Consider the following 24,287-nt stretch of genomic DNA (forward strand, 5'->3'; position numbering starts at 1 on the left):
TACTTTATGCATCTAAAATGGATAAAAATCTTCTCAAAACAACTTTGAGAGATCAAGTTACAAGATCTTCAAACCTCTAGAATAAAATAAAGGTTCAAGTTTAAATTTTGACTCCAGTTTTAATCATCTTTATTGAAGCTCCAACTTAAGAAGATCTTTATTCATTCAAATTGATATTTTTAACCATATGCATATCTAACTTCAAAGTTCAAACTAATGTTACTGTTAGCATGGTAATCTATTTGACACCATGTGGAAGTTTGGATAAATGACACCTCACCAAAAGTACTATGAGCTACATATAATAACGATGTTTGAAAATTAGATACATGTAATATAGCTTTTCTAAATGCATTTATATGTAGATTTTAATCTAAAATTAAATGTAATCTATATTCAATGTTTAACACATGTTAACATTTTCATTTCCATTACATTGGATTTTATGATTTGATTCAATATTAGACTTGTACTTAAATATATGTTTTAAAAACGTTATCAAACTTTGTTATATTGTATTTTTGACTTGCTTTTCAATTTAGTATTATGCGTTGATATACACATAAACCTTTCTCCTATACGCAGGACTAGGAGTTGTGAGATTAAGAGTTATAAACGATTGAAGTTCTATTAATTAACAAGGTGTTCAAGCTCAAACTTGTTTACATCAAGTTCATGCATAATGGGTTTTTACATAGCAGTCCGAACATAAATTATGCTTGATTACTTATCCACGATTAAAAATCATTGTTCCGCCTAGATGCTCATTAGAAAGCTCGGTTAATATTATTTTTTTTTACGGGAAGTGATATTCGTATCATTCTGTTTGATTAGTATACAAACATTTAATACATGAATTTGGTAAATTAATTAAAATTTTTGATATCAATATCATTTCCTTTTCTGTATGAACTAATCAAACTTAAAAAGCAGATTAATGTTTGCTATGCTAAATGAGACGTGCCATTATCGATTTCAATTCCGCATGAATTTCATGTCATTCAAATGTAGTCGTCAAATATATTATTAGCTACTACTATAAGTTCCCTAACCATATGTTGAATTTCTCTTTTTGACCGTCATTGTAAGATCATATCTTTATTTCTAGTAAACATACAAAACTGCATCCTACAATTTAATAAAGTTTATTCCATATGTACATCATGTTACAAAATTGGCTGTCACCCATATATTTTATTTTATTTTTTATATATGTAATAAACTAAGCATCATATAATCATGAACATAATATAGTCAAACAAATTGAACCAAAAATAATTACTTAACTAAGCAATTAATTAACAAATATATATACATACATTATTAAAATATACATTATTTAAATTAAAATATGTATGTATGGCATGTTACAAACTATAAAAAGGCCAACTACATTACTACTACTTCTTACTTCAAAGAAGATTATGAAAGATCTCAACCAATAAGATATCAAAATCTCTAATTGTGTGTTTTCAGCTTGAATGTATGTTCTATACATATCAATCTAGGATCTTGTAATTGGGTTTTTATTTTCTCAAACTTTCATACACTCTCAACACAATAAAAAAAGGCCCATTTCTTTTTTCTCTAAATTTCTTGTTTTTTGTTTCCCAAAAACACTAAATTTTGAATCTTTTCATGAATTATTAACTTTAGTCTCAAGAATTTGTTTTTGAGGGGGCATTCTTGATTCTTGAGGTGAAAATGTGGATCTTGTGGGAACCCTAAATTGGGGTTTTTGATCTAGAAAAAAGGGATTTAATTTTGACTTTCTGAAAAGATTTAAAGCCACCAATTAGGCTTTTTTTTTTCCTGTTAGCAAGTAAAGGTTGACTTTTTTCTAGAAACCATTTGGGTACTATTTAATTAGAACAAATTCAAGAATTGTTCAACAAAAAGGTAAGATTTTTATGCTGAATTTTGTTTTTTCCTTTGTGTACTTTTTACTTTATGTTATAAAGCTTAAATCTTGGTATTCTAATTTTGGTTTTGTATATGTTATGTATACTGTAATTAGCTTAGAAAACCTGAAGTTATTTCTGCTTTTTTTACATAGATAAGACCCTGTTCAAGTCTTTGCTGTTTAAACATGGAACAAGAATCTTTGTTTTCTGTGTATGTAATTTACTTGATGCTATTGTGTTAATGTTGGCTAAACATCAATCTAGTTGAGGATTTGAACAGTTGATGGAAATTTTGAGTAAATGTACTTAAACTGGGTAGATACAAGAGTGTCTGCATATAATGTATGACAAAGTGATTTGAATTTTTTATGCAAATATAAGGCTGTATATATGGTTGTTTTTAGTCTTTCTTTTTGCATTTTAGCAAGTATTATGGTTAGTAGCAGGGTTATTTTTTTCCTTTTATTTTTGACTCTATGGACATTTCAAATTGCGAAAAAAAGGATTGACTGATGACTGATCTGTATTATTGTTTAAGTTATGGTTCTTATCTTGAATATTATTTTAATTTACAATTTATCATTAAATATAGGTACTGTTTACTTTTCGCAACATGGGTTCGTTTTGCACCAAGCTCATTCCATGTCTAGTTTCACCAAACAAATCATCGATACTTGAAGATCCGAATGGTGGTATGTATTTCATTAGATTCCGTTAAACACTTATATCGTAAATTCTGAAACAGGGATAATAGGAATTCAATGTTGATTATATAAAATGAAATTTATTAGATGCATTTTTCTTGTTGATAGGGAATGAAGAGGAAGCTGGTAACTTGCCTGCATTCAAAGAATTTTCTTTTGAGCAACTTAAAAATGCAACATCGGGTTTTGCTGTCGAAAACATTGTATCTGAACATGGTGAGAAGGCTCCAAATGTTGTCTATAAAGGGAAACTCGAGAATCAAGTGAGGATAGCAGTTAAACGTTTTAACCGTTCAGCTTGGCCTGATTCCCGACAATTTTTGGTACGTAATTCACTATGTGCTAACGGTATTGTCATATGTTATGAGTTCCGTGGTAGATTTATAGATGGAAGGCCAGTCCTGCTATAATAGTAAAACCATACAGACATTGAATAAAATAGTAAACTCATCATTCTAGCTGCTGTAACCACTTTTTACATTATTTGGATCCACAAAGACACAGTACAATATGATAATCTATTGTCGATCAGGTTTAGGTCGAAACTTTTGAAGCTTACTGCAAGGGTGAAATGGGTCAGGCCGCGTCAGACCATAAACATTTTTGAGCTTTATATAAATATATATTTTTATATATGATAATCTAGTTCTTATAGATATGAAGTTTTTATTTACTTTCAATACATCTTGGGACTTTGAACTGGTATGACCTGTTTGACCTGTTTCCATTTGACCCAAGATCCAATTGACCTATTTACCAAGGAATTGAGAAATTGCCACCTCTAAATGTGGTATAAATATTATCACAACTTTTAGTTTGATTACCAGTATTGATCCTAAATTGTGAGAATTCGACTGTTGGAACATCAGGAAGAAGCAAAATCTGTTGGACAACTCCGTAATGTCAGGCTGGCTAATCTTCTTGGTTGCTGTTGTGAACACGATGAACGGCTACTTGTGGCTGAGTATTTGCCAAATAACACACTAGCAAAACATCTTTTTCACTGTAAGCACGTTTATTGTTGTTCTCACCATTTCTTTTTACCGTGATTGACATATGTATATATGTTTTCAACCTATCTTACTTTTGACTTTTTGCTGCACCATTTCGTTAACTTGTTTAAAGTCACTCATTCTTAACTTTTTTAACTTTATATACAAGCCTCGTCTACAGATAGTAATGAAAAGTAAAATATTGGTTCAGGGGAGTCACAGCCAATGAAATGGGCAATGAGGTTACGTGTGGTCTTGCATTTAGCCGAAGCTCTTGAATATTGTACAAGTAAAGGTCGTGCTCTTTATCACGATCTCAATGCTTATAGAGTTTTGTTTGATGAGGTGAATATTTCAGTATTAAGCTCATTTTTAAACCAAATCTTCAATATGGATTCTGATATTCATTCTTTTGAATCTTGCAGGAAGGTAATCCTAGACTTTCATGTTTTGGCTTGATGAAGAATAGTCGGGATGGAAAAAGCTATAGCACGAACCTTGCTTTTACTCCTCCCGAGTATTTGAGAACTGGTATTTTCTTGTTTCCATTTAGTTATTTATTAATATTCCGAAATGAGAAATAATGAATTATTAGGTCAAGGGGTTTTGATCTTTTTAGCTTTCGTCTTGTAATGCATTCTTCTAAGTTTGTTGTTTTGATGCTTTAACTAAAATCTAGCAATTAGTTATTCTTTCTCATTTCAATTCTAAGTTATGCCTCAAGAAGGCGATGCATTTCGTTTTTTGAGGTCAAAAGGATTGAATTTTGATATTTGACTAGAGTCTAGACCTTTTTTAAGTTTGTTTTTGCTAAAGCATGGATTGAGCTTTCATTTTGCCTGGTGTTTGAGTGTTAAACTGTTGCATTTGTGTTTTGGTAGGATTCCTATCCGCGCTTTACAAGTTTGTTGTGCAGATGTCTTATTTGCATCTATTTTTTTTATTCATATAGGACGAGTGACCCCAGAAAGTGTGATATATAGCTTTGGGACTCTTTTGCTTGACCTTCTTAGTGGAAAACACATTCCTCCAAGCCATGTAAGAATACTTCCTCCAGTCTCTCATTGTTTGTTTGTGTGGGTTGTATATATGTACCCTTAGATTTGTGTGTGTCAATGTTTATATGTATGAAATGTATGTAATGATTGGTTTCAGGCTCTTGACCTTATAAGGGATCGTAATCTTCAAATGCTTACGGATTCATGTTTGGAAGGACAATTTTCTAATGATGATGGAACCGAGTTGGTACGTTTGGCTTCCCGTTGTTTGCAATATGAACCCCGAGAACGCCCAAATCCAAAGTCACTGGTAGCTTCCTTGACTGTTCTTCAAAAGGAAACCGAGGTTAGTTGACTATCTTTTCACTCACATAATAGTGTATGACTGTAGTCAGATGTCTTAAGTACCCTTTAATAATTTCAGGTACCTTCGTATGTCTTGATGGGAATCCCGGCCTCAAGTTCATTTTCGCCTCGATCCCCACTTGGTGAAGCTTGCTTGAGAATGGATCTGACTGCAATACATGAAATTTTAGAAACAGTTTCATATAAAGATGATGAAGGGCAAACAAATGAGGTCAGTCAACTGCTATTAAGAAAAAGCCAAACTAGATAAATAGAGAAAATGCGTCTTTTACGATTGTATTCGAGTTTCGGATCTTGATTTTATTTGATGTGTAACAAATGAGGTCAGTCAACTGCTATTAAGAAAAAGCCAAACTAGATAAATAGAGAAAATGCGTCTTTTACGATTGTATTCGAGTTTCGGATCTTGATTTTATTTGATGTGTAGTATTACTTTGTTGTTACAGCTCTCATTTCAAATGTGGACCGATCAAATGCAAGAGTCATTAAATTCAAAGAAAAAGGGTGATATGGCATTCCGGCACAAGGAGTTCAAGGATGCAATAGAGTGCTATTCTCAGGTTTTGTTCTCCTACACATTTTCAAAATTTCTCACATTTTGTGTAAATGGTAATTGCATGCTATATATGGGAATGTCTAAAATATCCATCTGAATTATTGAATTGGGGAAAACCCACTGTTTTCTGCAACTAGACCTTTGCGCTATGCAGTGAAAATCTTTTTGTGAGAATGTGCATTGCCTACATGTTTTGTACAAGTGCTGATATGTGTAGGTTAATGAACGTGTTGGACTCTTATTTAAAAGTCTAATGAGTAGCGGTGGCCATACTCATATGCACTCTAGCCACTTAATACTAAACCTATTTTCATTACCTACTCATAACCGTACAAGTACTGATGTACAAAGTATGATCAACATTTGATTGTTTTTTCTAACTCATAACTCTAAAATAGCTGTACAAGTTTATACAAACTAATTTATGTATGGATTTGACGATTTGTGCAGTTCATTGAGCATGGACCAATGGTGTCACCAACTGTATATGCTCGACGTAGTCTATCTTACCTCATGAATGACATGCCTCAAGAAGCATTGAATGATGCAATGCAGGCTCAAGTGGTGTCACCCGTATGGCATATAGCTTCCTATCTACAAGCTGCCTCACTTTTCGCCCTTAAAATGGAAAACGAAGCACATATGGCACTCAAAGAGGCTGCAACCCTTGAAGCCAAGAGAGCCACAGCCACCACCAATGGTCAATGATCAACTTGTCAATATCTTTTGGTAGTAAATCTCCATGGTCTCTCGTTGACTTAATGTTAAAATTCGACTGAATGCTTGGACACAGTGATGATCACAGAGTGGAAAGTTTACCCTCTTTTTTGTGTCATTTTCGGCTTTTAATTTTTTCATATGTTATTAGTAATTTATGGTTCTGAGAAGATTGAAATAGAAAAAGTTGCATTCTTTTTTGTTGAACATTTGAATGTAAAGCAAGAACCCAGTTAGCTTTAGTTTGTGTATAAAAAGTTATGGCTTTTGTTTCGGTTTAGTAACACAGCCCTTTGGTTCATTGTAATTCGTATTATTGTTACTTAACCGCACTAGACAAAATTGAACTGTCTATTTGCTACTTATTCCATGATCTTAAAAAACACCCCATAACTTTGACAAACTATGCACTGTTTGGGTTATGAAGTTAAAATTTCAGCTTCCAAATCACAAACCAATTGAATTTGGAAGCAGATTTGGCCATCCCTTGTGTTCTTGAGCAATTCATCAACATGGAGGAGTCCGAAATGAAATTGCCAGATTTGAAAGTTGTATTCATGGAATGACATCTGACAAATCAAGAAGTGAGGCGAAAAAATGCTCAGCTATGCAAACATGAGGACAAAACACAAATCGGGGCTAATGTTTATCATTCCCTTAAAAAGATCACAAAACAAGATGAAAACATGAGGACAAAACACAAATTCGGGGCTAATGTTTAATTGTTTATCATTCCCTTAAAAAGATCACAAAACAAGAAATAAACATAAAACATATACGTAAATTACAACCCACAAAGCAAGGAATACTCGATAGAGTTGAAACTAATCAAGAAAACACCATAGAAAAAAACAAGAACTTATTCATCAATGTTACATTCATTACACATAGTTAAGTAGACAAGTAAACAAACCATCGATGCACAGTCATTGACCCAAGAAGCATACTATCCCAGAGTTAAATTACCGCAACAAAACAAACATCAGGTTGTATGTTAATATGGTTTAATCTTCTTGTCTAAATCAAAACTAATGTGTTAACTAAGCTTCTTCTGGTAAGGTTGTAGGTAAGGTTGTCGGTATGGGATTAGCTGCCCGGAAGTCCTCTTTGGTTCTGCCATAATATGCTGACAATTGGCTGGTCGGGTACATGATGAAATTCCAACCAAAAGCCGAGCCTCCAACAATGTAGCTACCCTGTGATACTTGTTTATCAGAAGCAGGTCTCTCTTCTGAAGATTTTCTGATAAAATTTTTCTCCTTCTCTATTGGAGGCTCTGAGGGTTTAACATCTGTTGTTTTTTTCTGATCATGACCTCCATCAGCTACAGTGTTACTTTTATCCAAAGTGACCGTATTTGATGTCATCTCTTCATATAGCTTCATCAAAAGCTTCATTTCTACAGAATATAGTTTTATGAGGTTAGGATTCAATGAAAACTACATAGTGGAAGTGGCAAAATGGGCGGGCAGGTGGATTGGGTAACGGGTTTAACAGGTAATTTTTAAAAAAAGTCAGGTCAGGTAACCATTTTCTGTCCTCCTTTTATAACTTCTTAGATCATCATAGTAAAAATATATAAAATATGATTAGCTATACTATTCAAATAGAGTTTAACTTGTCTGGATAATTTGAGGCAAGATGTTTGAAATATTTGATTGGTACCCTTGGCGACTCTTAACCCACCTGAGCCATTTGAGTTTTTCATTGTCAGGCAAGTTTTTAAACTCGACCAATTTGACTTGTTCGAGATAAAACCAGCCAAGTCGAGCCATTTAGACTAAATGGGTTAGAAGTGGTTACCTCTACTTACACATAAAAGGGACTGAAAAAACCGTAAATGAAATCATGTGTAAGATTCTGTGATGCAGACTTACGCTGGTTAATTTCGACAGCAGATTTGGAAGTCTGAAAATCTGGAGTCCGGAGAACCTTTAAGATGAACAAAATCAATTAGAAACTTTATGCAGGATATTTTAATCAAACACTGAAACACAATTAATACGCAGTACAACTACTTTGCTGTGAGTTAGTGCAAAACCGCCTGGATCAACCGACAGATACTTGTTCTTGAAATACCCTTTCTATGTAGGACAAAGACTACACAAAATATCCATTTAGAGTCCAATTTTTTATTTTCAAAACTCAAAGTTGTGCACCTCCCAAAATAGAAATGGAGGTTCTTAGTAATTAACATAACAAATTCTTTAACAGCTTCTTACTATGCTGATCAGTTCTTTAATAAAAAATTACAAGGTTAAGACAGTTTTTAGTAGTTATTTAGTTTAATTACAGGTTTACAGTACAATGGCTCTTTGTATAATTCTTTTAAAGCAAACAAGGTTAAAATAAATGGACTGTAGTTAGGAGTATAAAAAGGTCAGATATGTATCCGATGAGATCATACCCAAATCTAAATTTGCTTAAATATGATGAGGTACATATATTAAATGTAATAGAATTAAGTCAATGGGGTTGGTGGCCCATTGGTAAGAACTTTGACCTTGGGGGGATCCACCTGGTTTGAGTCTCAGTTCCCACATTTGTGAGGGTGGATTAATAGGGATTTTTCGAGAGTCCTGTGTTTCATCCCAGGCATGCGTGTAATTTAGGAGTAGAAGTAGATTAGAATACCGTTTAAAAAAAAAAAAACTGTAATAGAATTAAGATTCATATCAAACTCAAACATCATATATATTGACAGGTTGACTGACATATTACTGAATTTGTGTGGTGTTATATGCAATGTATATATCTTTAGTGTATTTTAAAAGAATGATGTTTCAAACAGATGATTGAATACATTGAAGATTCAGGAATACATCATACTCTCTCCAATCTAGTAAGTTTGCCACCTCACGAATCTTAAGCTTTTCGTATAACATTAGTCATTATAGGTATTATAGGAGCTTGAATATCCAAAATTCTATCTTTCCCTCATGGACTTAAAAGGTGACATGAATTTAATCTAATACTAACATAAAAAGTTGACTACGATAATTGATTCTTAAATCAGTCGCACCAAAACCTTACACAAACGACATTAAAGAAAAGTCCACACAGTATAACAACGTATAACCCCACCAAATTTTGACTACTCATCGTATGTTAAATTATTCGATTATTAGTTAAGTGTGTAACACACCACTTCAACAACGATTAATCACAAAGTATCAACAATGTAAACAAGAAACTCTAGCTTCACAAGCAATATACACCCTGAAGAGAAAAATTTTGCATCTTTTTTAGGACAGAGGGAGGAGGAGAACAAATTTAGTTCAAACACATTACACGTGGAGTGACAACGCAAAAATACAAACAAAATATAAAAACGAGAACACAAGGGTTTAACGTTTGCCTGTTCCGATTAAGATGATCCATATTTATTGAAATTTGACATGATGATAACCTATAACCATACAACCCTAAAAACATAAAGTAAACCTATCGAGCCGGGTCCGAAACAAGATTAATTCTATCAGCCTCAGTATCTAGTTATCCCCTTTTCAAGTTATAATTCTGTATCGCGTTCGATATGCCGTACTCTAACACAACACATTATAAACCCTCTTTCTCCTAATGAAACTAACAAATGTTCAAATGCAAGAAACCTAAGAAAATCATAAAGATAATGCATAAAGATAATAAAGCCCTAATTTTTATCACAAAATGGCATATAGTAATATTAATATTAATACTTAAATATAAAAATGAAACAAGGGTTCATAAATACAAATAATTATGGCTTGATTTGAAACCTGGAGAAAATGGGGGCGAAGATCTTTAATAAGGGCGCGAATCTTGAAGCAATTTGAGTGGTGGATGTTATTAATGGCGGTGGTCATATCAGTTATGCTTCGCTTTCTGACATTTGTTTGAGCAGCAGAAGTATTATTACTATTTTGGATTTCCATTTTTGGCTGAAATTTTTCTAAAGGGGTTTTTTACTTCTGAGTTCTGACTTGTGAGGGTGATGGAACACGATTACGTATAGATGGGTTGACTCTGGACTTCAGCTTACTAATAAATTCCAAAGATAGAAATGGAAAAATCGAAAGGAAAAAAGGAAAAATGATTATTGCATGCTTAGGGATGTCATTTTAAAAAAAGTTACCTATTAAATTTTTGAATTTAATAAATATAAGATAAGTACCGCATGTTTTATCTAATCTTTTCCCAAATCAAAAATATATAATTATGCCCCCAAGTCATGCACCCGACAATAATAATCTTTCCTTTTTTTACAAAATACCGGACAATACAAAATAAACGATGTATGAAATTATTGTTTGTAAAAACATCTAAACCAAGGAAACTAAAAACATAACAACTACTTGTAGTTCGATAGTATTAATGCGTTGATTTTCATACTACTCTATTTGCACATAATTAAAACATGGATATATTGTAGATCTCAATCATAATCTCTTCCATCAACACTGATATTTTGGCTTGACCATCTTAACTGATGCAGGAGACCCATAACTCGACCCGATCTCTTATTGGGTTCAATTTAAGTTATCTTTTATTTTAATAAGTTGTATTGTTATCTTTTATTTTTGTAAGTTATCTCTTTATTTTATTAGATAATTATAGATTGATTTGTTTCCTGGTTAAATAATGTTATGGTTAATATAAATAGGGGTCCTTCGTTATTGTAATGTAGGGTTGATTATTATTGAGTTATAAGAATTTGATGTTTTGTCAATGATTTTGGTCTTTGATTTAATCTATTGTTCTTTTGCCATTTGAATACGCTTCTAATTATATCATTAACCGCACTTGAGATGGAAGTGTTATATTGCATATATTATCGCCCTCTTTATTAACTTAAAGCAAAGAAAGGAATGAAATGTAAATAAAGGAAGAGAGATTGTAAATAAAAATGTATAGAGATAAACTTGACTCTTAGCTACATCAACGTGTGTGATCATCCTTAAATAATTATTGGCTTCGATTCTTATACTTTTAATACATCATTTCACGATTTTAAGCTTTATTTAAAGTTATAAGAAATAATCGAAAATATTTTTGGTTGTCTGATTAGGTATTTGAAAGATTTGTAGTGATTTCTAACAAAAACTTGATCTATCAATTGTGTGTTGTCTAAAAGGAAAACACGATTAATTCCGGATTGGATGTTTCCTTGTGGCACCATGTTATGAGAGTCCAATAACAAGTGATTGGTCAATGTTAAATATTTATCGTTTTGTTTTTGAAAGGTGGTTTTTGGTTTATATTTTTGTTAGGCTTAAAATTTTATACTAACGGTAAACATATGAATATAATACTTGTAATAGACTATTATATCATAAAAAAATAACAATTTATTTTTAGAAATATTGAAAATATGTAATATTTATATTTAGCATATTTAAAATATTTTCATATACCCTGTAACATTAATAATTAAATTACACTATCAATCCTTTATCTTTTAAAATATCTTCATTAATCATTACATCAATTATTGACACCACTTGACGCCTCATGTACCACCACGGTCGTCCCCACCATCACATCGTCGCCGCCTCAACTAGTGCCGCATTGTGCGGGTAACGTGCTAGTAATTGTAATAAATTAAGAAAATAAGCCTAAAGATTAATGAATAAATAAGTAAATTTGGTCAAATTCTAGGTCAAGCACCTTGTAGATGATATTTCCGTTCCTTTCTTCTCTCCCCTAGAAAAATCGAATTTACTGGTACATTTTTTGTTCACCAAACACACTTTGAAAGAAGAGAATAATAATAAGCAGGCTGGAAGGATGAATCGGCAGACAGAGAAAGTGGTGAGAAGAACAACAATGATTGCAACCGTCACTGCCGCTTATTTCCTCTTGACCGCTGACTATGGCCCTCAACCGAATGTTCTTGATCCCGTATGCATCCTTATCCATTCCCCCTCTTTCTTTCTTTTATGCTTTTTCATTTATTTTTCATTTTTTTTGTCAAGTTCCCATTTTGATATTTGGAAAAATTAAAAGTTTATTTATGAAGTTATCTGTAAGTAATGGTTAGAGCTTGTTTCAAATTCTAGATTCGAAGGAAGGAACATAGGAAGTGTACTACTGACTGTCTGACTGACTACTACCATGTATATCCCATGTTTTGTTTATTTTATTGCTATGATTATCATGTAAATCTGTTGATATTCCCCATTTTAGTCATAAACTATTGTAAGTAAGTAACTACCAATATCGGCTTCCATAGGTTATGGATCCCAAGCTCCCGATACTGTCTATGATGGTGTATAGGGGAGGTTGGGATGTAGACTGTCTTACCCCTAACACATAGAGATTGCTTTCAGGTTCTATCTAAGATAGAAAATGACTTCCGGCCTTGCAAGGAGTAAGGATAGAAGCCTTGACCTCTGTCTGTAGAGGCAAAGATGTTAACCACCTGATTCAAGTCTTGCTCCGTAGTCATAAACTCTTGATTCGGTTTAATGTATCTAATATGTTTGTTAAATAATAATAGATCAAGGATGCGATACAATCTGCAGAGCAATCGGTCAAGAATTTCTTCGTTGGATCTAAGCAAGAAGCCGAAAAGCCAACCAGCGGTGCTGCATCAGAGAAACACCCTTAATATGTTTGAGAAAATGCAACCCACGTTCCCTGTGACGTTGACTGTCCGTAGAATGTGAATCTTAAACCAATGTAGATGTAAATTCTGAGTTTCTTACTTTGTAAACCTTGGTTGTTCTTGTAATCACAGACCTCTTTTTTGGGTATTAGAAGCGAAATACTCTCTGAAAAAACTCCCCTTTTATAGACCTCTTAATATGATGGTTCCTGTTTTTGTTACATTTTATCTGTGCATTTGGAAAACTTCAACAATTCGGTTCAACAAGTTGCTGAAATTGACATTTAGCAGACCAAACTAGAAACCCTTCACAAACTAACGTTATGATCTCTACGCTGGTGGTCTGAGACCATAGCCCCAACCATACTGCGGCATTGATACCACACTGTGCTTTGCGTTCTTTTATGTTTTAATGTCATTCAGTAATCCTTAAAGATATCAACCATTCGAAATCTTTAAACACGATAGTGTTACGACTAGCAAAATCCTAGGAGTACAAATTTACAAAGAATATACTCGTTGAGAAATAACATTTGACAAAAGAATATGGAATATTTTTATTATAAGATATTTATCTTAAAATAATGCAAAATATATTCAGAAAAACCTCCTTCACATAACTGTCTTTTAACAACCATCCACTCTCTCTCCCTGACTAAAAACAACCTCAACCCCTGCTCTCTTTTACTTCCTTAAACAATGTCCAGAATCTTTACTTCCCCTAAAACCCCAACACTAAAATCCCTTGATGGCCATCTCAAAATCTTCATTTCATATCACACCATATTCGCCGTCACACTTTCCCCGAAAAACACCTTTCAAATTCCCATCAAAACCATGTAAAGTCTTTTGTTCCCAAAGCCCGAATCCACCATCTTCTCAACCATCATCTTTTAATTTAATCTCAATCCTTCGGGTTATCCCTGATTGGGCCGATGCAATAAAAGAAAGCCGTATGAAACAAACTAGACCACTTTATAAGCATCAAGATTGGGTTGAACATAGAAGCTCATATAGACATATTAGGCATTTGTTGTCTAGTTTGAGTTCTAGGGTGATTTTGTCATTGGTGCCCCCAGTGACTGCCTTTACTGCGGTGGCTGTGGTGGTGGCGAGTTACAATACTGCGGTGTTTTGGGATTTGTTGCCCGAGTTTTTTCCGACTTTGAGAGCTTCTTCTTTGCCTTATCAGTTGACTGCGCCTGCTTTGGCGCTTTTGTTGGTTTTTAGAACTGAAGCTTCTTATTCGAGATTTGAAGAGGGGAGGAAGGCTTGGACTAAAGTGATTTCAGGGACTAATGATTTTGCTAGGCAAGTGATTGTTAGTGTGGAGACTGATTCCGTGTTGAAACTGGCGCTTTTGCAGTATATTTTGGCTTTCCCTGTTGCTCTTAAGGTTAGTCTTCTATTCCAGAATTTAGTTATAATGCTTTTACTTGTGAAGTCAAAGTTAGCAACTTTTTTTAGCTTCAGAATATGGTTTCTTTAAAAGTTCCTTAAATTTTGATACTTTCGTGTTTTGGACTTTTGGTTCTTTGAAGTGTTAAAAATGAATAAAGAACCCATGTCTATTTTGAATTAAGAAAGCAGTAGATTCAGATTGTATTGTCAAATTCGGTTCTTTTTATTGAAATAGAAAACCAGGTTACCAAATTTTACTGAAAGAGTAGCAATGCTCATGAGAGTAAAAAGTTTGGAAAGTAGTGGAATGGCTTCCAATTTGGAGATATGTGCTGACTTTTGTAGTCAACTGCAGTGCCATTTGATTCATGGATCTGACACAGGAAGAGACCTGAAGAATCTCCTTGAGGATGATGATCTAGCAGTAGTTCTCAATTCAAATCATCGCCCACGTTGCCTTATTCAGTTCATCTCTCAAAGTCTCCAATTGCTGAACTTGGAGTCACCAACAAGAACTACACTAGTAAGTAGTAATCCATTTCAAAGTCACTATTCTGTCCTCATAAAGTTGAAATCTCCTTTTTAGAAGTTATGGAATGTAATCTTGTGCTAATGAAATGTCAGGAATCGAAAGTAACGTGCTTCCATGAAGGTATTTGTGTTTGTGAGCAAATCACAAGCATACCTATCCCGCTTTCTTACACTCGTTTGACCTCAAGATTTCTTGTTCTATGGCACCTTACCCTTCCCATAATTCTATGGGATGATTGCCACTGGATTGTGGTTCCAGCAACTTTCATCAGCGCTGCTTCTTTATTCTGCATTGAAGAGGTTTTGCTTATCTATTTTCCATGTTCCAAAATGAATAGAGTGCACTTTGACTTTTGTATAAAATGGAAGTAGAAGGTAGATAATATAAATGGGTCTGCAGGAGTAACTTTTAAGAAACATGCTCATGTTTTACAGAAGCATGATATGTATAACAATTTTGGTGTCAAAACTTTACATCATGATATCAACTTTAACTTTTAGAAACTATAGATTTGAGCTCAATAGTCAAATTTACCATAGAAAGACTTGTGATCTCTGTATATAACTACTATAGAATATAGATGATAGATTTTCTCTAAATCTGAAATATATTTGTAGGTGGGTGTTCTCATTGAAGAACCCTTCCCTATGCTTGCTCTAGATGAGCTGTGCAAATTGGTTTACGACAATGTCCAAGAAGCATTAACCAGTGAGAAGACGATTAAAGAAGTACTTGAATTGAAAAAGGAGGATCATGCTGCTAGAAAGCAGTCGACAAACGGGTATCCAAGTTCAGGAGGTGGCAAAAGTATCTGGCCTAACATAAAGATCTGATGCATCTCATATTCTCATATGATAGAATTATTCAAGAAAGTGGTGCAACATGTATGGTAAAAAGCAATGGATGAACAGTCACAAATAGACCACAGGAATACGAAAGTCACTGCTGTCAATGTTATACCATAGATTGTATCTCCAATCATTATAGCATCTGTAAATATTTGTTCATATGAGGAATAATGTAACAAGTTAGCAAAATACATATGCTCTTTATCACGATCACCACTTACATTTATAAATTAGGAAACTGAAAAGTGACTGTTTCTGTACCAGCTACTATTTTGAAATGGTTACAGAGGGAAGGTTTCATCCTCAAATTCTTATGTTTTTCGACAAGGATGTGTCAGACTTGCAGTGACTTCTAAAACCACTAGTCAGTTAGATCGATTGATAGAAACATAAAAAGATGACACCATATCAAAGAGTCTTAACCCTTTCAGGGTTACCAATAAAAGCTTCCGTCAAGTTGAAACATTCTACAAAGACTTGACAAACCAATTACTTCCCCGTTAAATTGGTCAAATAGATTGATCCAGTGTGTCCCATTAGAATCAGTTATCCCCACTAAAAATAACCCTCCAATAATACACTTTTACCATCTTTTTTAGGTTCAAAATTCTTCAATCCTGCTCTTTGGGTAGTCATTATTGCCTCAAGGGCTGCATCTTTTTTGCTCTCACCCCAAACTGGCAACATTTCCACCACCAACTTCTGCAACAAGTTTCCCTCGACCCCGTTTAAAATTTCTTCAAAATCACCAAATCCCCCTCTTAAATCCAGCAATACACTGCACAGGCCCCGACCTTTCAGATTCTTCATGATTGTCGTTAACTGCAAGTTGTCCAAAACCATTGTCTCAATCCCCTGTTCACTTCTCACATTTGCCTCTTGGTCTGTTATTATAATCACTTTTGAACTCGCTTCTTCGGAGGTAAGATTTGGGATCTGGATCACGGGATCTGGATGTTTTGCAACTATTATATAAAGTGGATGGCTGGATTTGGGTTCTTTGGATTCAGGAAGTGGATATTTGTCTAATGATTTTGAAGAAAGTATGACTGCATCATGTTCTTGTAACAACCTCGAGTAGTATCCGCCAGCCTCCATGGATCCTTCCCCGAGATCTTTTGAGAGGTGACCATCAATAGTGAGGGAGTATCTGTAGTTCAAGAAACTTTATCACAATCGATAGCTTTACAAGATAAATGTAGTCATAACTAGAGTTGGCAAAATGTGCAGGTCTGTTGGGTTGGGCAACAGGCCAAAAGTCGGTCTTGGTTGACCAAAATGCCTGCTGTCAAGAACATTACACTTTCTATAGTACTTGTGTCAATTATATTTTCCAGTTTCTTTTTTCTTCCCATACCATGTAGATACGAATAAAAGAATTAGTATGCATTAAAAGTACACCTTTGAAAACTTCTGACTTGTTCAACTTATTCAACCCATTTTATTTTATTATACCTGTTTGACCCACTACATATATAATATAACCCAAATCATCCTATTCACAGATGAATGAGTCAAACTTACCACATCAAGGCTAGGCTGGCATCCAACTCGCCTAAGAAAGGAGAGAAGTTCTGACCCACCTCAATCAGAGCAAGGGTGCGGCCAGTCGAGTCTCATCGTGCATTGCTAGCGTTAATATAAACAAGACTAAGAACTAAGTCTGAAATTTAGACAATCACCTTAATGTAACAAAAGGACTCCCAGTTTGCATTTGATGTATCCATGCCTCATTAAGCTTCTTGCACAGTTCTTCTTCAACTCCAACGGTTACATCAATTCCAGCATCTCGTAGTTTAGCAACACCCCTTGATGCAACAATTGGGTTTGGATCGACCATCCCCACCACCACTTTTTTTACTCTCGCTTTGATTAACGCTTCAGAGCATGGAGGAGTCCTTCCAAAGTGATTACATGGTTCTAAACTCACATATGCAGTTGCATTTTCTGCTAGTTCCCCAGCATCCCTCAGAGCAAAAACCTGCATAAAATCATTTAAAATGAGATTTAAACTTTCAAATAAAACTCCAACCATGCGCACATATATCTTGACATGATTTAGTAAAGCTTAGACTCTGATCTGCACGTTTCTTATTCTTGAGCTATCAAGATACATGAATCCAATTGAGATTTGATCTTTAAATAGTGTTCCATAAGGAACAATTGCAGTTTAACAATTTTCACAGATTATGATCTTTATAGACTTATATGATCCTAACTAAGCCAATTAGAAGCTGTCTTTCGGGTCTTATTTATATAGTGATAGAATCCATGAATATGTGATTGTGCACCCCATTTCTATTGTGGAACTCGTGTATTCGTCTATACAGATTATCACAACCAAAGTATTCGTCTATACAGAAAATCACAACCAAGTTGTCAAAAGAAAGTTCCCTTTCCTTTAAAAAGAACAATAAAGTGATTTGACGACAAGGGTCAGGCAACTTAAACCTGAAATTCAACAGCAATAAACATTTAAGGCGAATTAAAAAAAACTAGACAACAATTATGATAACCACAACAAAACTAAATCTAAAAGCATTACTACTGAACCTCCATACCGAATTTTCAACATACCACCAAATGTAACACCTTAACTTCCTCTATAATTTAATGTAGCAAGTAGCAACTCAAAATGAAAATAACAACACTAAAATGTGGATATTTTTCTATTTTCTTACTATAGAAATGGAATCACAAACATAGAGAGTAAGTACCTCAGCATGAGGTTGACCGGCTTTCGGATGAAATCCTTCACCAACAACTTTCCCATCTTTAACAATAACACAACCAACCATAGGATTAGGACTAGTACACCCAACAGCTTTTCTAGCTAACTCAACACACCTTCTTATATAAAAACCATCATCATTATTACCTCTATTATCATTATCTTTACTCTGTACCCCTTCCATTCTAATCCCAACTAATCCACCATATTTTCTTCTAATTTTTGGTGATTCAGACACCCTTTTGGCTGAATTGCAAAACCCGTATCTGAATTTCAAATATGAATCAAATTTAGTGAATTTAGTTGGGTGTGTCTTAGAGTTTAAAATTGGGGTTTTTATGGGATTGAGATTGTAATTTGAAAATTGAAGTGTTTGGGCATACATTGTTCTGTAAATAACGTAGAAAGAAAAAAAACTTAATTTGAAAACCTGGATTTGGCAGTGAAGTATTGATGGAGAAATGAAAGGTGTCACCGGTGATTGCCGGTGAGCAGACTCGCCGGAAAATAATTTTAATAATCCAAGTGCATGTTTCACTATTTTAGGGGTGTTTGGGATTGCTCAGGACTTTCAGGATGAAAAACTGTTGATGTGTTCATTTTAAGCCTTCTAGATATATGCTACCCTTCTCTCACAGAGTAGCATACAGTAGTAGACTAGTAGTAATCTGATTATTTGTTTCACTTCACTCACTGAGCAGTAAAAATTACTTTGTAATTTATTCATTTCACCATAAAAATATATGAAACTGATACAAAAAAGAATGTCATTTATATCTTTAAGAAGAGCTTACATGTTGAATTGGTTGCTATTTGTTTGAACTATTGAGACAATTCTAAAACAAAAATAATATTATTACAGATTATTTATGAGTGGTGATAAATTATTGTGTAATTATATAAATCTTTATATTTATATGTAAAAAAAAAAGTGTTAGAAATCCTCTAGAAAAGAGTCTCAAAGTTTGGAGTTGACCTCAATAAAGTTCGGTTTGTCTCAAAGTTTAGAATTAACCTTGATAACGTTCGGTTTGGATGATCTGAACTCGAGTTTGAGCTCTAAAAATTCGACGACTAACCTTTTATACAGGACCAAGTAAAATGCTAATGTCATACGTCAACTTACAGAAAAGAAGAATTTTATTCATAAGTTCAAGCAAAAGTCGTCTTATAAGATCAACTAATGCTTCTGATACTCCACAGCTTTTTATACATACCACATCACATATATACACCAACTTAATAGACCAACTTCAAGATCATATCTTTGTATGCATACATGCATACATATGTATACAAAATGCCCAAAAAGGCAAAACGTTTCTTGAAATGGTAACGACTCGCCTCAACAGATTATGCAGCTTTGGCAATACCCGATGTCCACTTTTTTTTGTTCTTCTTCCAAAATAGCCTCGAGATCTGTTATTATGTCTTCAAACTTTGGCCTTGATTCAGGATTCTTGTGCCAGCATTTCTTTAGAAGCCTGCAAGATAAAAGCTCTTTACTTGGGCTGTTTGGGACAGTTTGACTTTTGAGGTCAAACATAGAACTTCCAAGTTCCAAGTTCCAAGTTCATATATGACTATGAGGTTTTGGGCCAAGAATATAAGTATAACACCAATCTCTTTCTGTTCCTATTGCTGGTCATAAAATCCAACACTAAATAAACTTTGATGGATTTAAAACAATGTTCGAAGTTTTGATAAGAGATTCGTTTGACCTTAAAGTCAAATTAAATGAGGGCGAAAATATAAATGCTTCATTATGCAAGGATCTTGTACATATATAATTCAAAGAAAACAGCAGACTGTAAAATGTCCTGCTTTGACAAAATCTTGCTGCAAGCTTTACCATTTATCTTGATATTTTGTTTTCTCAAAGATCAGATTATGAATCATTTCGTAACCCATTCTTGGAAAATAATTTCAATAAACTATATATCTAGTTGAAATCAAAAGATTTGTATAACTTACATCCTCACTTGTTCCGGGTATAAATATGAAGATAAATGTGGCCTTGAGTCCTCATATGCCCGTTTATCAGCCACATGCTCAGGTGGTTCTTCTCTATTTGATGGTCCTCCTTGAAACATCTAAAGCCAAGTGTAAAATGCAAGATCTAAATACGCAAAAAGTCACTCAAAACAAAATGGTCCTCCGTGCATTTTAGCTTTGGTTATCATGAATACAAACTTTTTTATTGGCACCATTTCTATGAAGCCTTAAAAAGAATGCTTTCTGTTTCACCCAATCTTGAAAACTTGGTTTGACTTACTTCATTAACAATCAAAGCCAAACTATGTATTTTTTTTTTTTTTCAGTGAGAAGTGACTCGGTGAGTATGACTTACTTCATGAACAATCAAAGCAAATGAGAAAACATCAACACTCTTGCCATATGATTCTCGACGATATACCTCAGGAGCCATGTATCGATCTAAAAAAACGAAGAAAGAAATGAGTATCCAATTTAAAAGGTTTCTTGACTTCACAATATAAGAAAGTGACAGATTTTAATACATGATCCAGTTCCTCCAGTCATTTTGTAGCCATAAATATCTTTCTCTTGCGCAATCTTGCTCAATCCAAAGTCTGTCACTTTGAGACGCCCGGCTTCATCTTGCAACACATTTCTGAAATTTTTTGGATTGATCATACAGAACTCCGAAATTAGTTGGTAAGAGCATAGACCCTAAACTAAGAATTTGTGGGTCAGTAAAAATGTAAAATGAAAATTCTGGGAATTCCATGCCCAAAGATTTTGTAGTGTTCCATGTTCCTTAAAAATTGTTATAGTGTGTATCCTATCTTGGCAAGAATCCTGGATCTATCAGTGCTTTCAAGTGGATCGCATTGCTTTTTGACCCATTTACTTATGAATGCGTCGATGCTAGTTATGGTTATCCGTAACGAGTAACGAACTAATGAATTAGCTTCAAAAGATGACTGGCAAATTGGCCATATGTTGTCCAAAATGTATTTGAATGCATAAAACCTCCTACATCATCTTACTGAAGAAATATATTAGTAATGAAATAATATCAATTTTGAAAATGTATTTCTTACAGCAGACAAAAGGGTTTGGCTCCAACCCAAACCTGGTCCTAACCGGCCTCTTTTTTCAGCATGCACTAGAAAGGTATCCATTTTGAGTTTTGACCAACCCCGCCATATTTGTTCACTTCTACTGTCGTGTTTGACCTCGCTTGTTTCATAACAACAATGTTCTGGTACATACCTTGGGGTCAAATCTCTGTGAATTATAGCATGCGGTTTGTGGTGATGAAGATAGTTCATACCCCTGCAGATCATAAGAATAGTGTTAAACTTCAAATATTCATGCCAATTCTTCAGCTTCTACATAAAATCTTAATTCTATCATTACATAAATCAAGTGCAAAACAATTCGAAACATTTTGGTGCTCAATGTTACAAAAATCCACATCAAGTTTGAATTAAAAAATATTCAACTTGACATCATAAGAGTCATACTGTACTCTTCGGGACATTTGTCGCTATCGCCACTAATGGAGATAAGACCAATGGTTATTCAACTCTTTATTTTTTGCATCGAGTAAAACTGTTCACACATAGAGTACAACCCAAATGTGAAAATACCAACATAAAATAAACAAAAGAGGCGAGAGATACAATACCTTGCAATATCCAAAGCATAAGAAACAGCAGTCAGTGGATCAAGTTTTCCTTTCTTTTTTAGAATATCATACAAACTTCCCTAAATTAAATCCAAAGTTATAAGTATATATCAAAGTCCACAAACCAGAAAATAGCCTGAAAACAAAATTACCAACATTTTTTAGATATTCCGTTAGGAATATCAAGCGGTCTGAGTCCTTCAAAACACCAAGAAACTGCACTATATTTGGGTGCCGCAACTTTTGCCATAATGCAAGTTCCTTCAAAAAGGCTTTCCTGTAACCCATTTATCATGATGAGTCCGTGTTTTACTTTTAAGGGTCAAGCAGAGTTCTAGCTTTGACTAGCATTGATGAAAGCTCACCTCACTTTCTCATTTGATGCAATGGAAGACCGGATTGTCTTTGCAGCGACTTCTGTGCCACGCCATTTTACTTTATAAACTTCACCATACGCACCCTGCTGTCAGGTGTAGCATGGTCAAGATGGGTCATGAAGTTCCGTTATTACACAGTATATCTATTTTCATGAAGATTAAATGAAGTATTTACTTCTCCGATAAGAGTTGCTCCATGCATTTGAACTTCAGTATAGTGAATCTGGTAACATGGAGTCTGAGAATCACGTCCAAGCTGTAAATACAGTTTAACGTTTGAGGTTAAACGGATATCTTGAACAAGAATGATTGATGAGGGAACCTCATTAAATCTTATAAGAGATAGTACATGTTGAAATGTTGGGTATCAAACTTAATTTGCTTTTCAAAATTTTGATTAAGTAACAAGCATAACTTGAAGGATAGACAGTTCACATTTGCATCGACTTTTTCAAGGAAAGGAGGGAATATGTTTGAGAAAGAACGTTACCGGATCAATTCCTCCATGCGCCATGAGGATTTTGCAAATTTCCAAGTGACCTAAGCTACGTGCATCTGAAAGTGGCTACACATAACCATCCAAAGGGGTAACATGGTTAAAGTCCTTAAAAATACACTATTAACGAAACATATCGGATGGATTGAATGTCTCCCATAGTGCATTTGTCATGCACCCTCCTCAATTGATTTGTTAGATAATACTGTAATTAGATTCTTATTATAACAATATATCTTCTGTAAAACAAGCCAACTATTTTTTAACTAAAAAAAAGACACTTTAAGAGTTTCAGATCAACCAGACCTGAGCTTTCTAGGCCTACACAAAGATGACCTGTATTGATCCAAACCCAATTTAACCTATTTTCCAACTCGACTAATACTAGCGTCTTACCATCTTTAGTTTAGATATGAAAATAAATTCTCTACAAAATGCAACATATGAGCCTCTAAAGTCATTCTTTACAATGATTCAAATATATATAGAATTTTATCAAGAAATGAACTTACAGTGCGACCCCAACGGTCCATTGAGTTGGCATCAGCTCCTTTCTCTAGAAGTAGGAGAACAATTTCAGTGCATCCTTCACAAGCAGCAAGGTGAAGTGCTGTCCTTTTGTCATAATCTCCTACATTTGGTTCTACGCCCTTATCAAGCTCTTGCATAACACCCCATTTGTTTCCCTTACCCGAACAGTAAAGAAGCCGGTATGGGCCCTCTGAGTCAGACTTTTGCGCTTTCATTTGCTGCAACCATAACATAGAATTCATTGAACTTTTAGTTAGTTTTTGACTAATACTGATAACTAACTTTATCCAAATTCCCCAGCACGGTAACAAAATCTATTTTAACCTATAAAAAAGTCTCAAACATTCAGATAAATACTTGCGACAAATCTATTTTAACAAAATCTATTATAGCCTATAAGTAATTTGTAAAAGTTAGTAGGACAAAATACTTTCATGTAAATGTCCTGCTGAAGTGTCAATGTTGTGGGAATTTTTGATATTTTTGCAGACAGGGCTAAATGTGTTTGTAAAATGTTACAGGTAAAATACTTGCACAAATTATACTTGGACATTGCAGAAAACTTCATTTAAGTAAAATATTTGCTGAATAGTGTTCAAAACTTAAGCATAACTTGAAAACTGGGAACATATTTTGACAAATTTGGTGGTTAAGCGAGTCCCTATTAGGGAACTTAAATGAAGATTCAATGTGATCATGGAGGAAAAATAAGAATGCTATGCTGGATTATGCAGAGTTAACTACTGATTAAAACGGTTTAATCTTCAAAGTAAACAAGTTTAACATTGCAATTTAGGATTTACAGAATAACTTGTTTGACCACATGATTCAAACATTATCGCAAAGATTGATGTAAAACGCATAAACTATAAAAAGCTGGATCATATATTCAT

The 24,287-nt window shown here is 34.1% G+C and overlaps 6 protein-coding genes across 6 annotated transcripts; 3 read left to right on the forward strand and 3 right to left on the reverse strand.

The window, feature by feature from the left end:
• Positions 1-1,431: 1,431 nt before the first annotated feature.
• LOC122595217 (serine/threonine-protein kinase BSK7-like) lies at positions 1,432-6,517 on the forward strand. Its single transcript, XM_043767553.1, has 11 exons — positions 1,432-1,899; positions 2,497-2,596; positions 2,717-2,931; positions 3,478-3,613; positions 3,812-3,945; positions 4,026-4,131; positions 4,553-4,638; positions 4,756-4,944; positions 5,023-5,175; positions 5,411-5,524; positions 5,971-6,517. Exons 2-11 carry the CDS (start codon positions 2,518-2,520, stop codon positions 6,226-6,228), a joined length of 1,470 nt encoding a protein of 489 aa, XP_043623488.1. The 5' UTR covers positions 1,432-1,899; positions 2,497-2,517; the 3' UTR covers positions 6,229-6,517.
• A 562-nt stretch (positions 6,518-7,079) lies between these two features.
• Positions 7,080-10,241, reverse strand: LOC122596509. The gene is made up of 3 exons (XM_043769097.1): positions 9,996-10,241; positions 8,115-8,169; positions 7,080-7,636 (listed from the first exon to the last, which is right to left on the reverse strand). The coding sequence occupies exons 1-3, from the start codon at positions 10,149-10,151 to the stop codon at positions 7,278-7,280; spliced, it is 570 nt and encodes a 189-aa protein (XP_043625032.1). The 5' UTR covers positions 10,152-10,241; the 3' UTR covers positions 7,080-7,277.
• A 1,649-nt stretch (positions 10,242-11,890) lies between these two features.
• LOC122598095 lies at positions 11,891-13,044 on the forward strand. The gene is made up of 2 exons (XM_043770702.1): positions 11,891-12,117; positions 12,716-13,044. The coding sequence occupies exons 1-2, from the start codon at positions 12,004-12,006 to the stop codon at positions 12,824-12,826; spliced, it is 225 nt and encodes a 74-aa protein (XP_043626637.1). The 5' UTR covers positions 11,891-12,003; the 3' UTR covers positions 12,827-13,044.
• A 416-nt stretch (positions 13,045-13,460) lies between these two features.
• Positions 13,461-15,811, forward strand: LOC122595161 (UPF0187 protein At3g61320, chloroplastic). The gene is made up of 4 exons (XM_043767484.1): positions 13,461-14,219; positions 14,580-14,747; positions 14,849-15,055; positions 15,374-15,811. The coding sequence occupies exons 1-4, from the start codon at positions 13,572-13,574 to the stop codon at positions 15,587-15,589; spliced, it is 1,239 nt and encodes a 412-aa protein (XP_043623419.1). The 5' UTR covers positions 13,461-13,571; the 3' UTR covers positions 15,590-15,811.
• On the reverse strand, positions 15,726-18,973 carry LOC122595160 (riboflavin biosynthesis protein PYRD, chloroplastic). Its single transcript, XM_043767483.1, has 3 exons — positions 18,322-18,973; positions 17,287-17,585; positions 15,726-16,754 (listed from the first exon to the last, which is right to left on the reverse strand). Exons 1-3 carry the CDS (start codon positions 18,718-18,720, stop codon positions 16,160-16,162), a joined length of 1,293 nt encoding a protein of 430 aa, XP_043623418.1. The 5' UTR covers positions 18,721-18,973; the 3' UTR covers positions 15,726-16,159.
• Positions 18,974-19,628: 655 nt separating this feature from the next.
• On the reverse strand, positions 19,629-23,531 carry LOC122594946 (integrin-linked protein kinase 1-like). Its single transcript, XM_043767231.1, has 11 exons — positions 23,376-23,531; positions 22,858-22,932; positions 22,543-22,623; positions 22,356-22,450; positions 22,147-22,267; positions 21,991-22,070; positions 21,573-21,635; positions 20,855-20,967; positions 20,686-20,771; positions 20,310-20,428; positions 19,629-19,819 (listed from the first exon to the last, which is right to left on the reverse strand). Exons 1-11 carry the CDS (start codon positions 23,529-23,531, stop codon positions 19,681-19,683), a joined length of 1,128 nt encoding a protein of 375 aa, XP_043623166.1. The 3' UTR covers positions 19,629-19,680.
• Positions 23,532-24,287: the final 756 nt, after the last annotated feature.

The sequence above is a fragment of the Erigeron canadensis genome, chromosome 4 (assembly GCF_010389155.1).
Source record: "Erigeron canadensis isolate Cc75 chromosome 4, C_canadensis_v1, whole genome shotgun sequence".
In the NCBI taxonomy this organism is placed as follows: Eukaryota; Viridiplantae; Streptophyta; class Magnoliopsida; order Asterales; family Asteraceae; genus Erigeron; species Erigeron canadensis.

What these genes read in the sequence shown, in the direction of transcription:
- LOC122595217 (XM_043767553.1), top strand. Translation starts at nt 2,518, where the DNA reads ATGGGTTCGTTTTGCACCAAGCTCATTCCATGTCTAGTTTCACCAAAC. An exon ending in AGCAAAACATCTTTTTCACT is followed by an intron (nt 3,614 to 3,811) that starts GTAAGCACGTTT and finishes ATATTGGTTCAG; the next exon opens with GGGAGTCACAGCCAATGAAA. An exon ending in AACACATTCCTCCAAGCCAT is followed by an intron (nt 4,639 to 4,755) that starts GTAAGAATACTT and finishes GATTGGTTTCAG; the next exon opens with GCTCTTGACCTTATAAGGGA.
- LOC122596509 (XM_043769097.1), bottom strand. Translation starts at nt 10,151, where the DNA reads ATGGAAATCCAAAATAGTAATAATACTTCTGCTGCTCAAACAAATGTC. An exon ending in TTCGCCCCCATTTTCTCCAG is followed by an intron (nt 8,170 to 9,995) that starts GTTTCAAATCAA and finishes TTCATCTTAAAG; the next exon opens with GTTCTCCGGACTCCAGATTT. An exon ending in TGCTGTCGAAATTAACCAGC is followed by an intron (nt 7,637 to 8,114) that starts GTAAGTCTGCAT and finishes TATATTCTGTAG; the next exon opens with AAATGAAGCTTTTGATGAAG.
- LOC122598095 (XM_043770702.1), top strand. Translation starts at nt 12,004, where the DNA reads ATGAATCGGCAGACAGAGAAAGTGGTGAGAAGAACAACAATGATTGCA. An exon ending in AACCGAATGTTCTTGATCCC is followed by an intron (nt 12,118 to 12,715) that starts GTATGCATCCTT and finishes AAATAATAATAG; the next exon opens with ATCAAGGATGCGATACAATC.
- LOC122595161 (XM_043767484.1), top strand. Translation starts at nt 13,572, where the DNA reads ATGGCCATCTCAAAATCTTCATTTCATATCACACCATATTCGCCGTCA. An exon ending in CACCAACAAGAACTACACTA is followed by an intron (nt 14,748 to 14,848) that starts GTAAGTAGTAAT and finishes ATGAAATGTCAG; the next exon opens with GAATCGAAAGTAACGTGCTT. An exon ending in CTTTATTCTGCATTGAAGAG is followed by an intron (nt 15,056 to 15,373) that starts GTTTTGCTTATC and finishes ATATATTTGTAG; the next exon opens with GTGGGTGTTCTCATTGAAGA.
- LOC122595160 (XM_043767483.1), bottom strand. Translation starts at nt 18,720, where the DNA reads ATGTATGCCCAAACACTTCAATTTTCAAATTACAATCTCAATCCCATA. An exon ending in CCGGTCAACCTCATGCTGAG is followed by an intron (nt 17,586 to 18,321) that starts GTACTTACTCTC and finishes GATTTTATGCAG; the next exon opens with GTTTTTGCTCTGAGGGATGC. An exon ending in AGTCCTTTTGTTACATTAAG is followed by an intron (nt 16,755 to 17,286) that starts GTGATTGTCTAA and finishes CTTGAACTACAG; the next exon opens with ATACTCCCTCACTATTGATG.
- LOC122594946 (XM_043767231.1), bottom strand. Translation starts at nt 23,531, where the DNA reads ATGCAAGAGCTTGATAAGGGCGTAGAACCAAATGTAGGAGATTATGAC. An exon ending in TGGACCGTTGGGGTCGCACT is followed by an intron (nt 22,933 to 23,375) that starts GTAAGTTCATTT and finishes GGTTATGTGTAG; the next exon opens with CCACTTTCAGATGCACGTAG. An exon ending in GACTGGAGGAACTGGATCAT is followed by an intron (nt 20,772 to 20,854) that starts GTATTAAAATCT and finishes TCGTTTTTTTAG; the next exon opens with ATCGATACATGGCTCCTGAG.